Source organism: Loxodonta africana, chromosome 17 (assembly GCF_030014295.1).
Source record: "Loxodonta africana isolate mLoxAfr1 chromosome 17, mLoxAfr1.hap2, whole genome shotgun sequence".
NCBI classification, from domain to species: Eukaryota; Metazoa; Chordata; class Mammalia; order Proboscidea; family Elephantidae; genus Loxodonta; species Loxodonta africana.
Genome location: NC_087358.1, coordinates 81,542,027 through 81,564,635, shown reverse-complemented (window position 1 = coordinate 81,564,635; position 22,609 = coordinate 81,542,027). Strand labels below are relative to the sequence as shown.

The window sequence follows — 22,609 nt, the reverse complement described above, 5'->3', positions numbered from 1 at the left end:
AAATTCTTCAATGTAATTAAGGGCATATATGATACTCAATGGAAAAACTTTCCCTTTTTGAATGGGAACAAGACAAGGATGGCCATTATCCTCACTCTTACTCAGCATTGTACTGGAAGTCCTGGCCAGAGCAATCACACAAGAAACAGAATGAGAAGGTATCCAAATTGGAAAAGAAGAGTAAAATTACCACTATTTGCAAATGATATCACCCTATATATAGAAGATCCTAAAGATTCCACAGGAAAACTGGGAACTAATAGAAGAGTTTAACAACACTGCAGGATACAAGATCAACACACAGAAATCAGCTGGGTTCCTCTACATTAACAAAGACTACTCTGAAAAGAAATCAACATCATTTACAATAGCCCCCAAATTAATAAAACACATAGGGATTAATCTAATCAGGGACAGAAAAGACTTATGAGAATTATAAAACACTGCTACAAGAGACTAAAAGAGACCTACAAAAATGCAAAGACATCCTGTGCTCATGGACAGGAGGCTTATTATAGTGAAAATGTCAATACTATCTAACCTACAGATTCAACGCAATCTTGATACAAATCCCAACATTCTATACTAAAGTGGAAAAACTAAAGACCAACTGCATATGTAAAGTAAAGAAACCCCGAATAGCCAAAGCAATATTAAAGAAAAAGAACAAAGCTGAAGGTCTTACACTCCCTTGGAACAAAACATACTAAACAGATACTGTAATCAAAACAGCCTGGTACTGGTTCAATGGCAGACACATAGACGAGTGGAATAGAATTGAGAACTCAGAGCTAAACCCAAACATCTACAGACAACTCATTTTTGAACAGGGGTCTAGGTCCATCCAGTGGGGCAGAGACAGTCTCTTTCAGAAATGGTGCTGGCAAAACTGGATATCCATCTGCAGAAAACTGAAACAGGACCCATACCTCACACCAAACACAAAAACTAACTCAAAATGGATCAAAGACCTAAAAGTCAAACCTAAAACCATAAAATTCATGGAAGAAAACATACGGAGAAAACTAAGTAAAAATAAGATAACAAGCATTACAACAGATGAATGAATGGAAGACAAAATGGAATCTCATAAAAAATTATAAACTCCTAATCATCAAACCAAAAAACCAAACCAAACCCATTGCCTTCAAGTTGATTTCCACTCATAACTACCCTCTAGGACGGAGAAGAACTGCCCCACAAGGTTACCAAATGCCTGGTGGATTTGAACTGCCAGTCTTTTGGTTAGCCGCCATTGCACTTAACCACTATGCCACCAGGGTATCCTGCTCATCAAATGGCATTTATCAAAAAAGTAAAAAGAAACAATTGCCACACCCCTTAAACCAGAAACATAAGCTATCTCGCCCAAACCAGTCTTGTGACTTTAGGGAAAAAAAAACCACCAACCCCCCTAAGCCAGGTAACTCAGGACTAACCACGCTGAAACCAGTCTTAAGGCTTTAAAAAATCACCACACCCCCTAAGCCGGAAACTCAGGGCAGGCACTGCCCCTTTATCTAGGCACTGGCATAAGGGGTCCGTGAACTTTGAATGCGCTTCACCTCTGCCTAGACCTATGTGGGCTAATTCAACAGCATAGGCCCTCATTAGCACACAACAGCAGGGTATATACCTGAAGCCTATTTTCGACTGCAGCAGCCAAGGCGGAGTTGCAGATTCATGATATTTGATACTATCCTACCCATCAAGCAGGGTCCTCACCCACCCACATCAGTGGACTGAGGACTAGTGGTTTCACCCATTCTACCTAGCCACCTACAACAGGTGTCTGAGAATAAGTGGACCTTCCCAGTCCTTACACTCAACAACAGTGGGTGCCAAAAGTCCGGCTGCAAAACCTAACAACTTACGTGCTCTAAGGGACAGGGACACACCTTCCACCTAAGCACTCAGGGGCAGCCATCAGCTCCCTATCTTGTTCAGCACATAACCCTCTACTGCAGCCAGATACCTGTGCTTGCTCTAGTTACCCCTACATAACCCTGTCTGTCTAGGACTGTGGGTGACAGTCTGCACCACACACTTGGTGACTGATGACCTGGACACCTGAGCTGAATCCACACAGGAAAAGTAAATGGACTTCTGGGATCACATACCTAAAAGCAGCTCTAACCACCTAGTGACAGGACATGAAAGCTTCAAAGACATCAATAATCAAAGTAGCTCACACACCCAGCCTATCTGGGCATATCGAAACAAACCAAAATAAGAAGCTAGGGCACAGTAAGCAAACATACAATAAATACATATAACTTATTGATGGCTCAGAGACAACAGTCAATATCAAATCACATAAAGAGGCAGACCATGATGACTCCAGCAAGCCACCAAAACAAGGAGTCAGGAAACCTCCCAGAAGAAGAGAAGGTCTTGGAATTACCGGAGGTAGAATTCAAAAGATTAATATTCAGAGCTCTTCAAGAGAGCAGAATGGAGATCAGGCAAAAACTCAGACCAAGCCAAGGAACATACAGACAAAGCAATAGAGAAATTTAGGAAAGCTATAGTAGTGTAGTGGTTAAGTGCTACAGCTGCTAATCAAAAGGTCGGCAGTTGGAATCCACCAGGCGTTCCTTGGGAACTTTATGGGGCAGTTCTACTCTGGCCTATAGGGTCACTATGAATCGGAATCAACACAATGGCAATGGGTTTATAAAAGAGCAAAATGACAACTTTAACAGGCTGCTAGAATCCACAGAGAGACAGCAAATAGAAATCCAGAAGATTAAAAATAAAATTTCATAATTAGACAACTCAATAGAAGGTCACAAGAGAATTGAGGCAATGGAAGTCAGAATTAGTGAGGTCGAAGATAAAATCCTTGACACAAATTTGTCTTAGGAAAAACCAGATAAAGGAATTGAAAAAAAAAAAAGAAGAAGAAACCCTAAGAATCATGTGGGACACTATCAAATGATAGGAATACCAGAACGCGGGGTGGGGGGGGGGTGGTGGCAATGGATAAGAGAATTGTTGAAGATTTGCTGGCAGAAAACTTCCCTGATATCGTGAAAGACGAAAAGATATCTATTCAAGAAGGTCATCGATGCTCACATAGGATAGATCCTAAAAAAAAGTCACCAAGGCATTCTCAAATTTGCCAAAACCAAAGATAAAGACAGAATTTTAAGAGTGGCTAGGGATAAACAAAAAGTCACCTACAAAGGAGAAACAATAAGACTAAGCTCTGTCTACTCAGCAGAAACCACACAGGCAAAAAGGCAATGGGATGACATAAATAAAGCCTTGAAGGAAAAAAAAACTGCCAGCCAAGAATTATATATCCAGCAAAACTGTCTCTTAAATATGATGACAAAATTAGGGCATTTCCAGATAAACAGAATTTAAGGGATTTTATAAAAATCAAACCAAGAATTACAAGAAATATTAAAGGGAGTCCTCCAGCAAGAGAACAATATCAGATAAAAACAAGACTAGAACATAGGACAGAACCACTAGGTATCAACGCAGATAGGAAAGTCACAAAAATAAGCCAAAGGTAAAAGACTGAAAATAGTGAAACAGAAACGTCAATATGTAAATGATGACAACATTAAAACAAAAAAGGCACTAAATAGTGTAGTCATAGAACTTTCACATGGAGAGGAATTTAAGGCGGTATCGAGAATAAAATAAAAAGAGAACCTACAGACTGCAAAAAAAATTTTGGAAAAGACATCAGATAAGGGTCTAATATCCAAAATTTATAGAAAACTTCAACACTCCACAACAAAAAGACAACCCAATTATCAAATGGGCAAACGACATGAACAGAACCTTCACCAAAGATGACGTCCAAGCAACCAACCCAAAACGGACCAAACCCACTGCTGTCGAGTTGATTCCGAGTCATAGAGACCCTATAGGACAGAGTAGAACAGCCCCGTAGTTTCCAAGGAGCACCTGGCAGATTTGAACTGCCGACCTCTTGGTTAACAGCTGTAGCACTTAACCACTACGCCACCAAGGTTTCCAATAGACACAGGAAAAGATGCTCACGATCATTAGCAATTAGAGAGACACAAATCAAAACTACAATGAGATACCATCTCCTACTAAAATAGCACTGATTAAAAAGAAAACAACAAATGTTGGGGGGATGTGGGGAGACTGGAACCCTTATTCATTGCTGGTGGGACTGTAAAATAGTACAACCACTATGGAAATGGTTTGGCACTTCCTCAAAAAACTAAAAATAAAGCTATCTTACGATCCAGCAATCCCACTCCTAGGAATATATCCTAGAGATGTTAACTACTGACATGACCAGATATATGCACTCCTATGTTCACAATAGCAATTCAGAATAGCAAAACAATGGGAACAACCAAAGTGTCCATCAACAGATGAATGGATAAGCACACTGTGGCATATACACACCATGGAATAATAGAGAACCATAAGGAGCATGAGGAGTTCATGAAACACAATACGGATGGATGGACCTGGAGGGTATAATGCTAAGTGAAATAAGTCAAGCATATAAGGACAAATATTGTACGGTCCCTCTTTTATAATACGAACAGATAAACACAAAAAGACCAATGTTCATTGGTGGTTACCAGGGAGAAAAGAGGGGGGGAAGGTAAGTACATTTTAGAACTTAAGAGATTTGTTACTTTTGGTGACGAGAAATAGGGCTGTGTGGCAGTGGTGAGCACAACAAACCACAGTAAAGATGAGTGTTTGAGTACAAACAGAAGGGTATAGACACAATTAAAGAGAATACTGACAAATTGTGACTAATTTCAATGAGCGAATTATGTGGACGTCCTAGCTGGAACAATAAGGCAAGAAAGGGAAATAAGGGGTATCCAAATTGGAAAGACAGAAGTAATACTATCTTTACTCACAGATGACATGATCCTATACATAGAAAATCCCAGAGACTCCATGAGAAAGTTACTGGAACTAACAGAAGGATTCCACAAAGTGGCAAGGTACAAGATCAACACACAAAAATTAGTTGGGCTCTTCTACAGTAACAAGGAGGACTCTGAAAATAAAGAAATCAATAACATTTACAATAGCTCCCAAAGACATAAAACACCTAGGAATAAATCTAACCAGGGATGTCAAAGACTAATACAAGGAAAACTACAAAACTACTGCAAGAAACTAAAAGAGGTCTACAAAAATAGAAAACATTCAACGCTCATGGTCTGGAAGACTTAACACTGTGAAATATTAATACTACCTAAAGTGATTGAGAGATAAAATGCAATCCTGAACCAAATTTCAACAATATATATTTTTTAATTTTATTGTGATTTAGGTGAAAGTTTACAGCACAAATTAGTTGCTCATTCAAAAATTCACAAATTATTTTGTGACATTGATTGCAATCCCTGCAACGTGTCAGCATCAGTTTCCTGCTGCCATTTCTCTGCCACCGCTTCTCGTCTTCTTCAGTGTTATGTTCTCCACACCCCACCCATCTCCTGGTTCCAGAAGCTTCTCAGTACAGGGATCCCAGGTTCCATGGATGAGCTCTGCTCTTGGCTTTTCTTCCTTAGTGATGGTAAGATCCGCTCATCGCACTTCTGGAATGGCAGCTCATTGTCAGTCTAGCAGGATGGCAAAACTGACCAATCCCTTTGGTGGGCCACAATTACCTCATTTGCATAGTACCACCTAATCACTTGTTGTCTAGAAGCAGTTGATTTTTTTTTCTGCCATTCAGTTACTCTACGCATTTTTTGCTGTCTCTACTCACCAATGTGCAGTTCTTAAAAAATATTTCGGCTATGATGGAGTATTAAAATCTCTAATACTTGTTGGGAAGCACATGCTGTAGCAACCAGTGCAGTCCTGGAATTGTACACTCAGATTCTAGATGTCTTAGAGAATATTGCTGAAGACCAAGCACAAAAAGGAGATACCAAAAGAGAAGTTGAAAACATTGCCAAAAAATTGCAAACACTAGAGTATGTATTTATGTTTGTTATGTGTAATAACATTACAGCATTTTCATTGGATGAGTGAAGCTCTCCAAGTTTCAGAAGTAAATTTAAAGACATGTACATACTGACCAGCCATAAACAGGGCATTTACGTAATTGATGGAGCCCGGATGGCACAAGAGAAGATTTTGCAAATTTTGAAAACACAACAAAACAAATACTGACAAATACTGATTACCAAGCAGTTCACTGTCGCAGAAGCATTAGAAAGAAACAAATGACAGAAATGCTCCAGAGTGCCAAAGACCAATTTCACGTACCAACATATTACACCATCAGTGACATATTCGAATCTTGCATGAGAAGAAGGGCGAAAGTGTATGAAATTCTTTCAAATAGATTTTCCTTCTTAAACAATGTGGATATACCTGATGAAGAATGCATAAAGGCATCTAAGGAGTGCAGGCTTATCCTGATGACTTACATACAAACCTTTACGGAGAACTGCAACAATTTCATTCTTACACGAGAACTAAGTTTACAGATTCAGGAAAAACAATTTTACTCATGTGGACATATATGATTCCATAATAAAACATAAAATACAATGCACATTTCCCAATGTTGAAATTGCTTTATGCGTATTCTTAGCTTTAATGATCACAAACTACACAATAGAATGCTCATTTTCAACCCTAAAGAGACTCAAAAACCCTCAGCATACAACGACAATCCAAAAAAGGCTCAATTCATTATCCTTATTATATATGGAAGTACATACTGTTCGGCAGCTTAACTGTGATGAAAATCATCAAAGAATTTGTAAGAGCAAAGAATAGAAAGAAATCTTTTTAATTACAACATGTTAGAGACGAAAAATCTATCTGAAAATAAAATATAGTAATTTGTTGTAATATTTGTTTTCTGATCATTAAATTTTCTTTTATGGTATCTTTTCATTTGTTCATTTATAATTATAGCATTTATTACAAAACAAGCATCAAAACTGAGGTACGAGCCATTTAAAGCAAAATTGGTGAAAGTCAATTTTTCATTGTGGGAGACTGTCTTAGTTATTTAGTGCTACTGTAACAGAAATATCACAAGTGGATGGCTTTAACAAAGAGAAGTTTATTCTTTCACAGTTTAGGAGGCTAAAAGTCCAAACAAAGGTGCCAGCTTCTAGGGGGAGGCTTTCTATCTCTGTTGGCTCTGGGAGAAGGTCCTTGTCATCAATCTTGCCCTGGTCTAGGAGCTTCTCAGGACAGAACGACAGGTTCAAAAGATGCACTGCGCTCCTGGCTCTTTTGTTTGGTGGTAATGAGGTCTCTTTTGTTTATGCTTGCTTCTCTCTTTTATATCTCAAAAGAGACTGACTCAAGATACAAACTAATCCTGTAGATTGTGTCCTGCCTCATTAACATAACTGCCTCTAATCCTGCCTCATTAATATTACAGAGGTAAAATTTGCAACACATAGGAAAATTATATCCTGTCACAAAATGGTGGACAATCACACAATACTGGGAATCATGGCCTACAAAGCTGGCACACATTTTAGGGGGACACAATTCAACCCATAATATACCACTCTTTGGCCCCACCAAAATTCATGTCCTTTCCACAAGTAAAACATTCATCTTATCATATCATCCAAAAAGTCTTAAATCAACTCCAAGTGCAAATTCCATTCTGAGGCAAAATTCCTCTTCATGTGTGAAATCTAGAATAAAATGGAACAGGCACAGGTAGACACTTCCATTACAAATGAGTGAAACTGGAGGGAAATAAGGGATAACAGGCACCAAGCAAGTCAGCAAAACACATTACCTTAGCTCTGAACCCTTGAAAGTAATCCTTTGTTCTCTGAGACCATTTAGGCAATGACCCTGCCCTCCAGATTCTGAGAGTTGGCTACACTCTCCGGATTCCAAGTGGAGGCCCCTCGGCTCTGGGCTTCAGCTCCACCTTCCAGGCCCTCTGAGATAGCAACTCTGCTCCCTCAGATTTTGGCGGCCCCATTCTCCTAGTCTAAGTGGTGACTCTATCCCCTGGGCCCCAGCAGGCCCCGTTCTTCTGCCCCTTGGTCATGGCAGCCCCACTCTCTCAGCTTTGGGCAGTGGATCTGGCCCCATCCCACTGGCACTTGTGAAAATGCAGCCCCAAACTCTGCAACTGAGGTGGTGAAGGCTGACTCTTTGAAACCTAGGAGGCTGTGGCCCCGCCCTTTGAGAATGAGGCAGCTCTGCTTCCCATGCTCCTTGTCTCTTCAGCTTCTGCTTCCTGGTTTGTTGGTTTCTCAGCCCCTTGGGCCTCCTGGGCCAGCCCAACATTTGCTCTGCTCAGGCAAATGATCCAAAGCTCTTCAGCTCTGTTGCTAAGTGCCTGGAGGCACTGGAACTCACCGGGAAACCTCAGCCAGAAGACACTCCACTCTCTCGTTCCACGGGTCAGCAAGCGTAGCTCATCCAATAAGTGTCCAGAAGCACCCTACTCCACCAGGAAGCATCCTGCCCGCAGGCACTCAGCTCTCCTGCTCTGTGGGTTGATTTCTGTGCTGTCTGAAGCCAGTCTCCTGGCTCTGTTGCTGCTGTTTCTCACTATGTGCGCAGTCACCAGCTTACTTTCTTCTGAGTCCTCACCAGAATTGTTTTTGATATCCATAAGTCCACCAACAGTCTCTTTACAGCATTCTAGGCTTTCACTATTAGGAACTTTAAAACTTTTCCAGTATCAATTCCAAAACCGTTGCCACATTGCAGGTTATCTGTTAGAGCAGCATCCCTCAGAATTATAGTACCAAATTCTGTCGTAGTTATCTAGTGCTACTATAACAAAAATACCATAAGTGGATGGCTTTAACAAACAGAAATTTATTCTCTCACACTTTATGAGGCTAGAAATCCAAATTCAGGGTGCCAGCTCCAGGGAAACGCTTTCTCTGTTGGCCCTGGGGAAACCCTGGTCTAGGAACTTCTCAGCACAGGGACCCTAGGTCCAAAGGATATGGTCCACACCTGGCTCTTCTAGCTTGGTGGTATGAGGTCCTTCTCCCCTTTGCTCGCTTCTCTCTTTTATATCTCAAAATTTTTGAGATTGACTCAAGATACAACCTAAACCTGTAGATTGTGTTCTGCCTCATTAACGTAACTGCCTATAATTCTGCCTCATCAATATCATAGAGGTTAGGATTTACAACACACAGGAAAATTACACCAGATCACAAAATGGTGGACAACCACACAATGCTGGGAATCATGGCCTAGCCAAGTTGACATATTTTGGGGGGACACGATTCAATCCATAACAGAGATCAACAGAATTTTACATTTATTTTTGAAATAACCAAGTTAACTGACTCATTTTCTTTGTTGTAGAATAGGCAGAATATTTCTGTAGAAAATGTGATATGTAGTAAAAATCTTAGTACCCCACATCCAGCAAAAATTTTATAATCCAATTCATCTCATTCTGCTAAAATGGCATATGCCACTTTTGTCTCCAATAGCTAATATTATAGCTGCATTTAAAAAGAAGTTACATCATGGAGAGCTAAGACACACATGCACACACACATATACATATTTGTGTGTATATACAACTCACGTATCCCATTCAAATGCGTGAGTAAGCAGAGGAGGAGACATCACATATTACCAGTGCTTAATCTCACAGGTCTTAATCTGGCCCTGGACACACCCTACACTAATCCTGCATCATTAACATAACAACAACACATTCCCAAATGGGATTATAATCACAGGCATAGAGGTTAGAATTTACAACACATTTTGGGGGGACACAATTCAATCCATAACAGAGACTAAACAGACTGGGAAAGGAAGCAAGTGCAGACTCTCTTTCCAAAGAACTGACAAACCAGATCCTTGCACCAGGATAATTCCTTTCATAACACAGAAGAATTACTAGAATTCTACAGAACTTGAGACATGCAAGAAAATGAAGAATCATACAAATGGTGAAAACTCATTTCAAAAGTGATTAGATGATGTGGAATACATGAAAATTACTTCCCAGAAAGTCTTAACTCAGTAAATTAAATAACTGGGGTTAATGCCTCAAGGAATAACCACAATTGTCTAATTTTCTCTCACCAGGGAAGTACAGATATCAGGCAGGACAAATTCAATGCCCCTACACCTGCAAATGAGAAAGGGGCCTGTCTTGCTCAAAGTGTCATTTCACACCAAGAATCTAGCCTAGGCTCATTGTTGAGGGTTAACTGAGCTAACTGAAGTTACAGCTCAAATCACAGGTGCTCCAAAATGATTGCGCTATTGATTATGGTTATATTTTATCGTGAATTTCTAAGAAATGTAATCTTACCTCAATTATCTTAAGAGCACATCTAAGCTCATGCAGCCAATTCAAAGTTGTGGTTTGCCTGTTTGGAAATTGAGGCCATCCTAAAAGCCACTCTAAAAAAGCAGGCGAGTATTATAACCCAATTGTCTAAAATGGCTAATACATCATCCCTAAGTCATCGAAAAATTACCTTTTGCTTGATTTTGTATTACATGTCAATGGTTCTATGTTTTTTTTCTGTAAAGATCCTTACCACAGGCCCATCCTCTGATGGAGGCACTTGGGCTTCATGTAATTCTCACATTCAAGAGAGCCCTCTAGAATGACATTTTTTCTAAGGAAAATCTAAAAAACTTCTCTGTTTACATTTTAGAAGCAAATTATTATAAAAATGTCAGTACTTTATTACTTTTTTCCAGTTGTTGTTGAGCCATTTCTGTCTCATGACAATCCCATTTGGGTCATAGCAGATCTGTGCTCCATAGGGTTTTCAGTGGATGATTTTTCAGAAGTAAACTGCCAGGCCTTTCTTCCAAGGCATCTCTGGGTAGACTTGAACCTCCAACCTTTGGTTAGCAATGAGTACGTTAACTGTCTGCACCACCCAGGTTAGTAAGAGCTTACTTCTACATCTCGGAGCTGACTGTGACATATCTCTGCTGCTGCATTTCAGAGGTATTTTCATTCCATACTGAAAGGCTCAATTCTACAAATACCACACTACGACGAGTGCAAAGATAAAGAGGCAGGAGGGTCTGACCACTAGTAGAAGAAAGTAACTGGTGCAGTGGAGAGACAGAGACATGGTGTAGATCCCTGGCATCACTGCGTGACCTTCTTTAAGCTACTGAACTGAGCATTAGTTGTCTCATCTATAAAATGGACGAATAAAAGCTAACTGTAGGGCTACTATATGAGGGCACTGGTGGTTCAGTGGGAGAATTCTTGCCTTTCATGTGGGAGACATTCCCAGCCAATGCATCTTAGAAGCAGCCACCACCCACCTGTCAATGGTGGTTTGCATGGTGCTATGATGCTGAACAGGATTCAGTGGAGCTTCCAGACTAAGACAGACTAGAAAGAAAGGTCTGGCAATCTACTTCTGGAAATCAATGAAAACACTACAGGGATCACAATGGTCCCATTTGCCACCAACCACGGGGATGGTGCAGGACCAGGCAGTGTTTCATTCCATTGTACACGGAGTTGCCAAGACTCAAGGGCTGATTTGAAGGCCGCTAACAACAACAACAAAGGGCTACTATAAGGGTTAAAAATAATGCATGTAAGTACGTACCAGGATGCCTCACACATATCAGGTAGCTATCATCATCATCATCTTCATTATTATTTAGCATGTCATTTGAAAGACAGAGTTCAAGTAGTTTGCCTACTATTCAAGAAAGAATACGGACAGATCTCATATTAGAATGCAGTGTTGCAGTCTCTGGGTGGTCACTTCTTGTATGCTAATGGAAACTTGTTAGTAGCTATTTAAAGCACTTTGCTAATGAGGTCAAAATAATAGTTTCAATTCCCTTTGCACCAGTTCTCTGTTGCATGGTTACAAACAAATGCACAGGACCAGCTTCAATGCCTCACAGCATGTCCCGTATCACATGGGACGCAGCTGGAAGGAGCACCGGTGAATCAGCATAAACTGTCACCACTAGAAAACATGTAACTCAAATGCAGGTTCCTTTCTGAGGACCCTTACCTAGCCGCGGTAGTAGTAAGGCACACAAACCAGGAGTGACAACTACTGAGGGGAGGAATGGCTCATCATCAGCCATCACGAAAATAGAGAACTTGCTTTTTTTGCAGATGTCCTCCACTCTGACCCCCTACAGCCTATTCTTAATGCAGCAACCAAAGGGATCCTGTTACAGTGCAAACTCAAGGTGAATCTGTCCAAGGGCATCTCATTTCACACAGAGTCAAAGCCAAAGCCCTTAAAATGACTCAGGGCCTGCACTGACCTGGTCTTGTCATCCTTCTCTTTATGACACACCTTTCTCACTCTGCTCCCCTCACGCTGGTTTCCTTGTTGTCCCCAGAATATGCCAGGCAAACTTTGGCCTTTGCACTTGCTGTGCCCTTTGCTTGGAAAGCCCACTCCATCCCCCCAACCCCAGGTACCCACTTCGTTAATTCTTTCCTGCACCTCCTGCTAAAATGCTGTCTTCTTAGAGAGTCCTTTCCTAGCTATCCCGTTTTGAATGACAACATGCCTCCTCCCCATTCTCCTCTCCTGCTTTGTTTTTCTCTATGGTGCTTACCATCAGCACACTACAGATGTATGTCTTTTTCCCAGGTAGCATACAATCCACGAAGGCAGGGATCTTGTCTGGTGTTTTCCCCCGACTACTGCATCTCTAGTGTTCAGAACAGTCTGGCCTGGAGTAGATGCTTAATAAACATTTAGGGGATGAATTAGTATTTCTAAAGTCTAAGTGTTTCTATCAATTAACTCCACAGAGCAAGTCAACTTATTCACTAGCCTGTTGTTGCTGTTGTTAGGTGCCATTGAGTCGATTCCGACTCGTAGTGACCCTATGCACAACAGAACAAAATGCTGCCTCGTCCTGCACCATCCTTACAATTGTTGTTTAGCTTGAACCCATTGTTGCAGCCACTGTGTCAACCCACCTCCTTGAGGTTCTTTCTCTTTTTCACTGACCCTCTACTTTACCAAGCATGAAGTCGTTCTCCAGGGACTGATCCCTCCTGATAACATGTCCAAAGTATGTGAGACACAGTCTCGCCATCTTTGCTTCTAAGGAGCATTCTGGTCGTACTTCTTCCAAGACAGATATGTTCATTCTTTTGGCAGTCTATGATATATTCAATATTCTTCTCCAACAGCACAATTCAGAGGTGTCAATTCTTCTTTGGTCTTCCTTATTCATTGTCTAGCTTTCACAAGCATATGAGGCAATTGAAAACACCACCGCTTGGGTCAGGTGCACCTTAGTATGCATGGTGACATCCTTGCTTTTCAACACTTTAAAGAGGTCTTTTACAGCAGATGTACCCAATTCAATGCATCTTTTGATTTCTTGACTGCTGCTTCCATGGATGTTGATTGTGGATCCAAGTAAAATGAAATGCTTGACAGCCTCAATCTCCTCTTCGTTTATCACGATGTTGCTTATTGGTTCAGTTGTGAGGATCTCTGTTTTCTTTATGCTGAGGTGTGATCCATACTGAAGGCTGTGGTCTTTGATCTTCATCAGTAAGTGCTTCAAGTCCTCTTGGCTTTCAGCAAGCAAGGTTGTATCACATACATATTGCAGATTGTTAATGAGTCTTCCTCCAATCCTGATGCCCCATTCTTCTTCATATAGTCCAGCTTCTCGGGTTATTGGTTCAGCATACAGATTGAATAGGTATGGTGAAAGGATACAACCATGATGCACACCTTTCCTGACTTTAAACAATGCAGTACCCCCTTGTTTTGTTCAAACGACTGTCTCTTGATCCATGTACGGATTCCTCACGAGGACAATTAAAGGTTCTGGAATCCCCATTCTCTGCAATGTTATCCATAATGTGTTATGATCCACACAGTTGAATGCCTTAGCATACTCAATAAAACACAGGATCCATCTGATGTCAGTGATGATATCCCTGGTTCCACGTCCTCTTCTGAACTCGGCCTGAATTTCTGGCAGTTGCCTGCTGATACACTGCTGTAGCTGCTTTTGCATGATCTTCAGCAAAATTTTGCCTGCATGTGAAATTAATGATATTGTTCGATAATTTGCGCATTTGGCTCGATCAACTTTCTCGGGAATAGGCATAAATACAGATCTCTTCCAGTCAGTTGGCCAGGTAGCTGTCTTCCAAATTTTTGGGCATAGATGCGTGAGCACTTCCAGTGATGCATCCGTTTGTTGAAAGATCTCAGCTGATATTCTGTCAATTCCTGGAGGCTTGTTTTTCACCAATGCCTTCAGTTCAGCTTAGACTTCTTCCTTTAGTACCATCGGTTCCTGATCATATGTTACCTCCTGAAATGGTTGCATGTCAACCAATTCTTTTTGGTATAGTGACTGTGTATTCCTTCCATCTTCTTTTGACGTGTCCTGTGTTGTTTAGTATTTTCCCTGTAGAATCCTTCGGTATTTCAACTTGAGGCTTGAATTTTTTCTTCAGTTCTTCCAGCTTAAGAAACGCTGAACGTGTTCTTCCTTTTGGTTTTCTATCTCCAGATCTCTGCACATATCATCATAATAATTTACTTTGTCTTCTCATGCTGCCCTTTGAAATCTTCCATTCAGCTTTCTTACTTCGTTATTTTTCCATTTCGCTTTAACTACTTGGTGTTCAAGAGGAAGTTTCAAAGTCTCTTCTGATATCCATTTAGGTTGTTTCTTCCTTTCCTGTATTTTTAATGACCTCTTGCTTTCTTCATGTATGATGTCCTTGATGTCATTCCACAACTCGTCTGGTCTTCTTCGATCATTAGTGTTCAATGGATCAAATGTATTCTTGAGATCGTCTCTAAATTCAGGTGAGATATACTCAAGGTCATACTTTGGCTTCCGTGGACTTGTTGTAATTTTCTTCAGTTTCAATTTGAACTTGCGTATGAGTAATTGATGGTCTGATCCGCAGTTGGCCCCTGGCCTTGTTCTGACTGATGATACTGAACTTTTCCATCATCTCTTTCCACAGATGTAGTCCAGCCTAAGAGTGCATTTTCTACTACCCATCTGTCAGTTTGTTGTACCGTGGTGGCTTGCGTGTTGCTGTGATGCTGGAAACTATGCTACCAGTATTTCAAATACCAGCAGCGTCACCTATGGTATGGATTAAGAAAGACTAGGAAGAAAGGCCTGGGAATCTAATTCAGAAAATTAGCCAATAAAAACGTTATGGATCACAACAGAATATTGTCCAATATAGTGCTGAGAGGTGAGGCTCTAAGTTGGAAGGCACTATATAATAGCTACAACAATGAACTCAAACATACCAATGATCATGAAGATGCTACAGGGCTGGGCAACATTTCAGTCTGTCATACATGGGTTGCTATGAGTCACAGCCACCTCTATGGCTTGCAACAAACTTGTGCACTGAGGCTTCAGGAAGCTATGCTGCTCAGAACAAGATAATCCATGGGGGCACTTGATTGATATTCCTTTCACCTCATAGATAACTGATGGCACTCACTTTAAAATTATTCAAAGCCAACATTTTTTTCTGCCATGCTCATAGCTCCTCTAAGAAAATGTTTTCACATTAGAGCAATTCCAAAACAACTTTCTGAGAAAATTATGACTTTGCCTAAGGGATCACATGAAAGTGGGGCGGCCTTCCACTCAGGTGAGACAGATTTTCTGGTTTTCATAATAAGTCATCAATCCTGGCTCTTGATCACATGGTTTCTTAACCCTATGGCTTAGCTCTCACAGAATACCAACTCCCTATGTCTTCATCAGTAGTACTTTGAACAAACTACTCTCAGGAAGGTTCCCAGGAGGTATTTCACTTTTCTTTAGGACTTTAAACTCTAGTTTTGGATTAAGTGGTACCAGCAGAAGTCTAACACATAGACCAAGCAGCAAAACCCCCTCAACAAAAAGCTCTACAATATTACATTTTAAAGTTTTGTTTTCATATTTCACTGGAAATTGTTCTAAAAATCATTTGAAAGTAAAGCCATTGTTATGGATTAAATTATGTTCCCCCAAAATGCATGTGAACTTGGCTAGGCCATGATTCCCAGTATTGGGTGGTTGTCTACCATTCTGTGATCTGATGTGATTATCCTATGTGTTGTAAATCCTAACTTCTATGATGTTAATGAGGTAGGACTAGAGGCAATTATGTTAATGAGGCAGGATACAATCTACAGGTTTAGGTTGTATCTTGAGTCAATCTCTTTTGAGATATAAAAGACAGAAGTGAGCAGAGAGATGGGGGACCTCATACTACCAAGAAAGCAGTGCTGGGAGCAGAGTACATCCTTTGGACCAAGGGTTCCTGCGCTGAGAAGCTCCTAGACCAGGGGAAGATTGATGACAAGGGCCTTCCTCCAGAACCCACAGAGATAGCCCTCCCCTGGAGCTGGCACCCTGAACATGGGGCCTTCCTCCAGAACCCACAGAGACAGCCTTCCCCTGGAGCTGGCACCCTGGACATGGGGCCTTCCTCCAGAACCCACAGAGACAGCCTTCCCCTGGAGCTGGCACCCTGGATGTGATGCCTTCCTCCAGAACCCACAGAGACAGCCTTCCCCTGGAGTTGGCACCCTGAACGTGGGGCCTTCCTCTAGAACCCACAGAGACAGCCTTCCCCTGGAGTTGGCACCCTGAACGTGGGGCCTTCCTCTAGAACCCACAGAGACAGCCTTCCCCTGGAGTTGGCACCCTGGATGTGGGGCCTTCCTCCAGAACCCACAGAGACAGCCTTCCCCTGGAGTTGGCACCCTGGACGTGGGGCCTTCCTCCAGAACCCACAAAGAGAGCTTTCCCCTGGAGTTGGCACCCTGAATGTGGACTGTTAGCCTCCTAATGTGTAAGAGAATAAATTTCTCTGTGTTAAAGCCATCACTTGTGGTATTTCTGTTTTAGCAGCACTAGATGATTTTTTTTTTTAGATGACTAAGACACTTGTATTCTTAGTATTCCCCACATGTTCTGATTTCCTATTTTTTGATTTATTATTTTATTGTAAAAGTTTCTTGAAAGCCACCTCAAAGCCTCCATGGAAACAGCCAGAAGTTAAATAAACATAAAGTAACTGTCACCATCACAGATCCATTAAATGTCAACATTAATGAACTAATTCAACCTGTGTCTAATCAATGGTTTACTACAACAGGAGACATTTCAGAGGTATGTTAGGAAGAATGTCGGAACGCATCACCAAGTGAAATAATAAATCTCCCCCAGGAATTTCAAAGAAAAGGCTCACGGATACCTTCCTGAGGTGGTGGTAAGTACTGGTTGGGGGAGAAAAGATCAAATTACTCTGAAGATTCTTTACACCTGTGATTCCAGATATCTGACATAATCCCAGGATCATCACAATGGACAACTAGGTATCACTCAGAGACTAGTAGCTATTCTAATGTAAAATAGGAATAATAATTTAAAAATCTTAAACCAGCAGCCTAGATGTGCTACCACTGATCACACGGATAAGACTGACTTCAAAAGTATCATTAGTCAGACCCTGGTGAGACCTGTGCCCAACCAGCTCTGTCATAACAAACACCGTGCAGTGCACAGGGAGGGATCTCCGTCACCTAACAAAGGCTCCCAACAATAAATAAGTCATTATTATATACTGGCTGCAAGAAAAGTTTCTAACTACCTAGGTTCTAAGTTTCCAAAGGTATCTCTACCTAATATGATCAGGTAAATTTACCTGAGAAATAATCATCCAGTCAGAATTCCTCTTCTTCAGAAAGTATCTTAGTTAGCACCCATAGGTAATTTGAAAATAATACGTAATACTTCCATTCAATAATTTCGTCCTGCTTTCATATTTATCATCTCACTTGTCTTCACAATACCCACCCCATGCCACCCTTCAGAAGACGGTATGTGGATTTTAGAGGATGAGAAAGAGAGTAAGATCCTGAAAGACAACGGGCTTTATCCAACAGTAATGCGAGAACTGTCTCTTGTAGATTGCACAGACATGGTTTGCTTCCATTTCCAAATTTTAGCTCAAAAGGATATATAAAGGAATTATGTATTTGCTTTTACCCTTTCCTATGTGTCTCCTGGTATTTTCTATTGTTGAGTTTCTGTTTACGTTGGAAAGAAGTCCAAGACAGAATCTGTTCCGGTTATTTGAAGGGTCTGTGAATCCATCTATCAGCACACTTCGGGAGGAGGCCTGGAACGTCTCCCCGACTCGGTTGTTCAGTTCATAGTAGGCAACGGAGCACCAGTGCTGTGGCTCCTCATAGCATACTGGCCGGAATTCTGGAAGGAAATGAACCAGATAACACATCATGCCAGTCATACCTGGGCTTCACATTTCATGATTCCACCAGGAAACCTAGATCAATGCTCTTAACCAGCAAGTTGACTGCAAGACCAATTATGTCATTTTGCAATCTTTTAAAACTTGTCATTTTAAAGGAAGCTGTTTGTGATTAGCCATTTGGATATACCTGTGGGCAGAGGTCATGGTCTTTGTTAATCTCAATGGTTAGAAAATTTGTAAGCATATTTATCAATCATGAGAAGTCTGGACTAAAGACCATATGAAGGGATCAATTTAAAGTCCATCACCCCTAAAGGAATACCAACTAAAAGGAAGTTGGTAGGTCATGTCATTTTTATATATGAATGATGCATCACTGTGACTGTGCCAAACTGAATCCCTCTGGCAAAAAAAATTTTATCTAACAAAGATTATTCAGCCATGATAAAAAAGCAAACAAACAAAAGCTGAATTGGACTTCAAATTATTTAAGAAGCCAAAAAAAAAAAAAAAAAGTTCCACGAAGAGGGCCTTGCACTCTCCTCTGTGCTATATAAAGAATATTGAGTTATATATACATATTTTAAAGAGAGCTGAATATTTCATCAGGCAACCCATGCATGTTATATTTTCACCCTAAAATTTCTAGAAATCCACCGAATTTCAGAGTTCTTTTTTTGCTTCCTATACCCATCCTCTGCCTTTTGATTTATTATTTTTATTCTCCTTGAATGTAGTAATAATTCAATCAAGATAAATACAACTAGAGTCTGCTCCGCATTAACAAAGCCTGTATGTAATGCACAAAAATACAAACTCACAAAACAGATAAACTAGGGGTTGTGATCTGATTTACAAAAGGATCTCACAGGAAAACTCACTCAAGGATACTCCTTTACACCCTCCCTACTCACCTCTGTACCACCTTGTTAGGAACACAGATTCTTGGACCCCAGCCCAGATCTACTGAGTCAAAAGCTGCATTTCTACATGATTGCCACGTGGTTTACAGGAACATTACAGCTAAATAACACTTATCTAAAATATTACAAAGGAGCCCTCGTGCACAATGGTTAAGAGCTTAGCTGCTAACCAAAAGGTCGGTGGTTGGAACCCACCAGTCACTCTGTGGGAGAAAAGACCTGGAGATCAGCTCCTGTAAAGATTTCAGCCTCGGAAACCGTATGGGGCAGTTCCACTCTTTCATACAGGGTCACTGTAAGTTGGTATCAATTGGATGGCACACAACAACGAGATATATTATAAGATACAAAGAAAACTTTGTAAAATGCCAACATATTTTAAGAGCACCCCTCTGGCCAAACAGAAAACACCACTATAAACCTATAATAAAAACACAAATGGGACAAAACTGCCAGCACTCAGAAGTACCATACTAAACACCAACAACTACAAACTTCTAAATGCTAGATTAAAATAAAAGCTCATCCTAGTAACCAGGATGATAAAACACTCATTCTAGGGCACTGAGGAATGCCACAGTGAAAACACAAAGCCGTGCCCTCTGCCCCTAAAAACATGAGAGAAGGCTGGCCTGCATATGACGAGGCTCACAAGGTAGTTCCTACCCTGCTTCTGCCCTATTTCCTGAAGTTGTTTTCCTTGCAGAGACCTTCTTGAACTAGGTGACGAAAGAAATCAGCCAGAACCAGTTCCTGATGCATCTTTATACCTTAGGTGACATGCCCAATCTGGAAGAAGACGGAACCTTTCTCAGGAAAAAAAAGACAGCGCCATCCTAATTAGAGAGCGAGAAGTCCAACCAGCACTAAATCACTTTCCCCATGTAGTGCGCCTGCGCAGGGAATAAAAATCGACCTATCACTTCAAAAAAAAATTTATACAGCCCCAACCAACCAACCAGAGATATATGCCCACTTCCTGCCCTTAACCCCATAAAATCCTTCCCCTGGCACCCCTCAGGGAGGCAGTCTTGGGTGGTACTTAGCCCCAACTATCTCCTTCCTTGGCCAACCAGTGAAGTTGGCTTTAGTTCTCCCGAACTCTCAGTCTTTAGGTCTTTTTGGCACCTGATGGAGTTGCACTAAGCAGAACCTGGAGTTACTGGCAACAAGCACGTTTTGTTTTGTTTTGCTTTGGGGTAATAGGAAATATTCTTGGAAAACAGCTACAATTAGCTGTTCATCCACAAATTTACCTTCATTAGACACTGATAGCACTAAATGTCTGTCAACTGTGGCATCTACAGGTCCGCCATTCTGGGTCCCTGGGGCTTCTGTGGCATAAGGTGGGGATGGTGTGTCAACTAAAAGAAAGCAGTAAAACAAAGGAATTGTCAAACTGATAAACCACACAAAGACAGTGGGATCCAACCTTTTTTACCCATAAACTCATGGGTCTGCTTGACAGTGTAATTGCTAAGAACCAAAAACCAAAGCCATGGCCATCGAGTTGATTCTGACTCACAGCAAACCTATAGGACAGAGCAGAACTGCCCCATAGGGTTTCCAAGGAATACCTGGTGGATTCAAACCGCCAACCTTTTGGTTAGCAGCCGTAGCTCTTAACCACTGAGCCACCGGGGCTCTGTAACTGCTAGAGAAACCATTAATGCAACAGGGCTATTCTGAAGTGACATTCTGAGCGTCCTACAGAAGAAACTGGTTGTTTTGAGAGCCTCGCTAAAGAGTTGTTTAGTTTTCCTTCTTACTTATGAGTCATCACTGAGAGCTCAAACTACTTCCCGATAAGTAGCTTTTCTCAAGAGCAGAATAGTCTGTCACCTGGCTTTCAAAACACAGAGAAAGCTGAACCCTCTTTAAAAAAAAAAGGTGAGCTTAATTTTCAGCTCCTTTCTTTACATGGATTAAACAATGGCCACTGGGATACTCTGCCCTGAAAGAGTTTAAGATATGTCCCAAAACACAGAAATCTGCCCAAAGCAGGCTGACAAAGGCCACTCTCTCCAATACAGATTCTATGAGGGGGCGTTTGGTAGACAGCATCTTATCAGGACTTAATTCATAACATACTAGGAACTCAGAAGGCAGAGGAAAAACCCAAGCAACTCTTGTGAGGATCTCAGAACAACTGATTTCTTCTTTGTACATTCCCAAGGTCAGTCCAGAATAGTCTTGTTACATTAGTGGTGGAGTTTAAGGGCAATAAAGGTTGGGCCAGTCTGCCTTTGTTGAAATCAACTGTCCACTCTAATAGTTCTCACACTTAAGGATGCAAAAAAAGTCGTAGTGGATCGTATTAAAAATGCAGATCCCAGGCCCCACCCCCAGAATTCTGATTCAAGAAACCAGTGGTTAGATGTAGGAATCTCTGTTTCAACAGGTACCTGAGATTCTAAAACAGGTGGTCTTTGGACCACATTGGGAACCATGGATAAAGCAATCCTTGGGTCTTTTGAGAAAATGAACTATGACCCTGGTAAAAAAAACGTATAAAGTCAGATGTTATTTTTAGAGGTTCTTGAGGAAATCCATCTATAAAATAAAGGGGATAAACCAGATAATCCCAAAAGTCCCTTTTAGTCAGGAAAATAGGAGGGAACAGGAAAGGTGGTAATAGGGAAGCTAGGGTTGAGAAGGGAGAGTGTTGATATGTCTTGGGGTTGTTAACCAATGTCATACAACAATGTGTATGCTAACGGTTTTATGAGAAACTAGTTTGTTCTGCAAACCTTCATCTAAAGTTCAATAAAAAACAAAATAAAATACAACGAAAAGAAAAAAAAGTCCCTTTTAGTCATATATGTACGGAATTGTTATTCAGGTGGCATTTCACTGTTAGCTGTTTAGAAAAAAATTATACTTTTTGAAATGAAAAAGGCTTTTCCTTCCACGGGTAGTGCAAACCAAAAGGTTGGTGGTTCAAGCTCAAGGTACTTCTGAGTGGCCTTCAACTTCCAAACTTTCAATTAGCAGCTGAGCGCATTATCTGCATTCAGAAAAGAAATATATTCTTTAGAAATGAAAAAGGCTATTCCTTCCATGAGAAACTAACTAATATCATTCTTGTGGTCTGTCCTTCATGGATAGGAAAAGGCAAAGGAACAGCAACCTGTTTGTTTAACTACCACGTGAACACAAAGTGCAGGCAATCTTTATAGCATAGACTTGTTTTATATAAACGCATATTTTGTGCCATAATTATCCTCCTATCCCTTAAACATGGCTCTGTCCTCAAATGGCTTTTCTTTCTGTCCTGTCTCTTTCTCAGTGAACTCAGCCACAAGATTTCAACTATCTTGTCCCACTCCGCATGAATGACTCCCAAGCTTCCACCCACCACCTCGGCCTTCACCCCCACTTCAGGTCCTATTGATTCTACCTCCTTAAATTCATTGCCTTCTTTCCATTTGTACAATGTCTATCACACTCTAGTATTCGTTTACATGATCCCTCTCAATAGTCA

The 22,609-nt window shown here is 41.0% G+C and overlaps 1 protein-coding gene across 7 annotated transcripts in view; it reads right to left on the bottom strand.

The window, feature by feature from the left end:
- Positions 1-22,609, bottom strand: part of SMAD9 (SMAD family member 9) — a 201,996-nt gene that overhangs the window by 50,333 nt on the left and 129,054 nt on the right. For 6 of the 7 annotated variants that reach the window (XR_002786430.2, XM_064270246.1, XM_064270248.1 and 3 more), the window contains 2 exons: positions 20,382-20,489; positions 17,977-18,198 (listed from right to left, as the gene is read on the bottom strand). Coding sequence is in view for 6 of the 7 variants with exons in the window: in XM_064270246.1 (XP_064126316.1) it covers positions 17,977-18,198; positions 20,382-20,489 (330 nt within the window). In the remaining variant the exon portion in view is untranslated. The remainder of the gene's footprint in view (positions 1-17,976; positions 18,199-20,381; positions 20,490-22,609) is intronic. The other variant, XM_010592667.3, reaches the window with a different exon arrangement.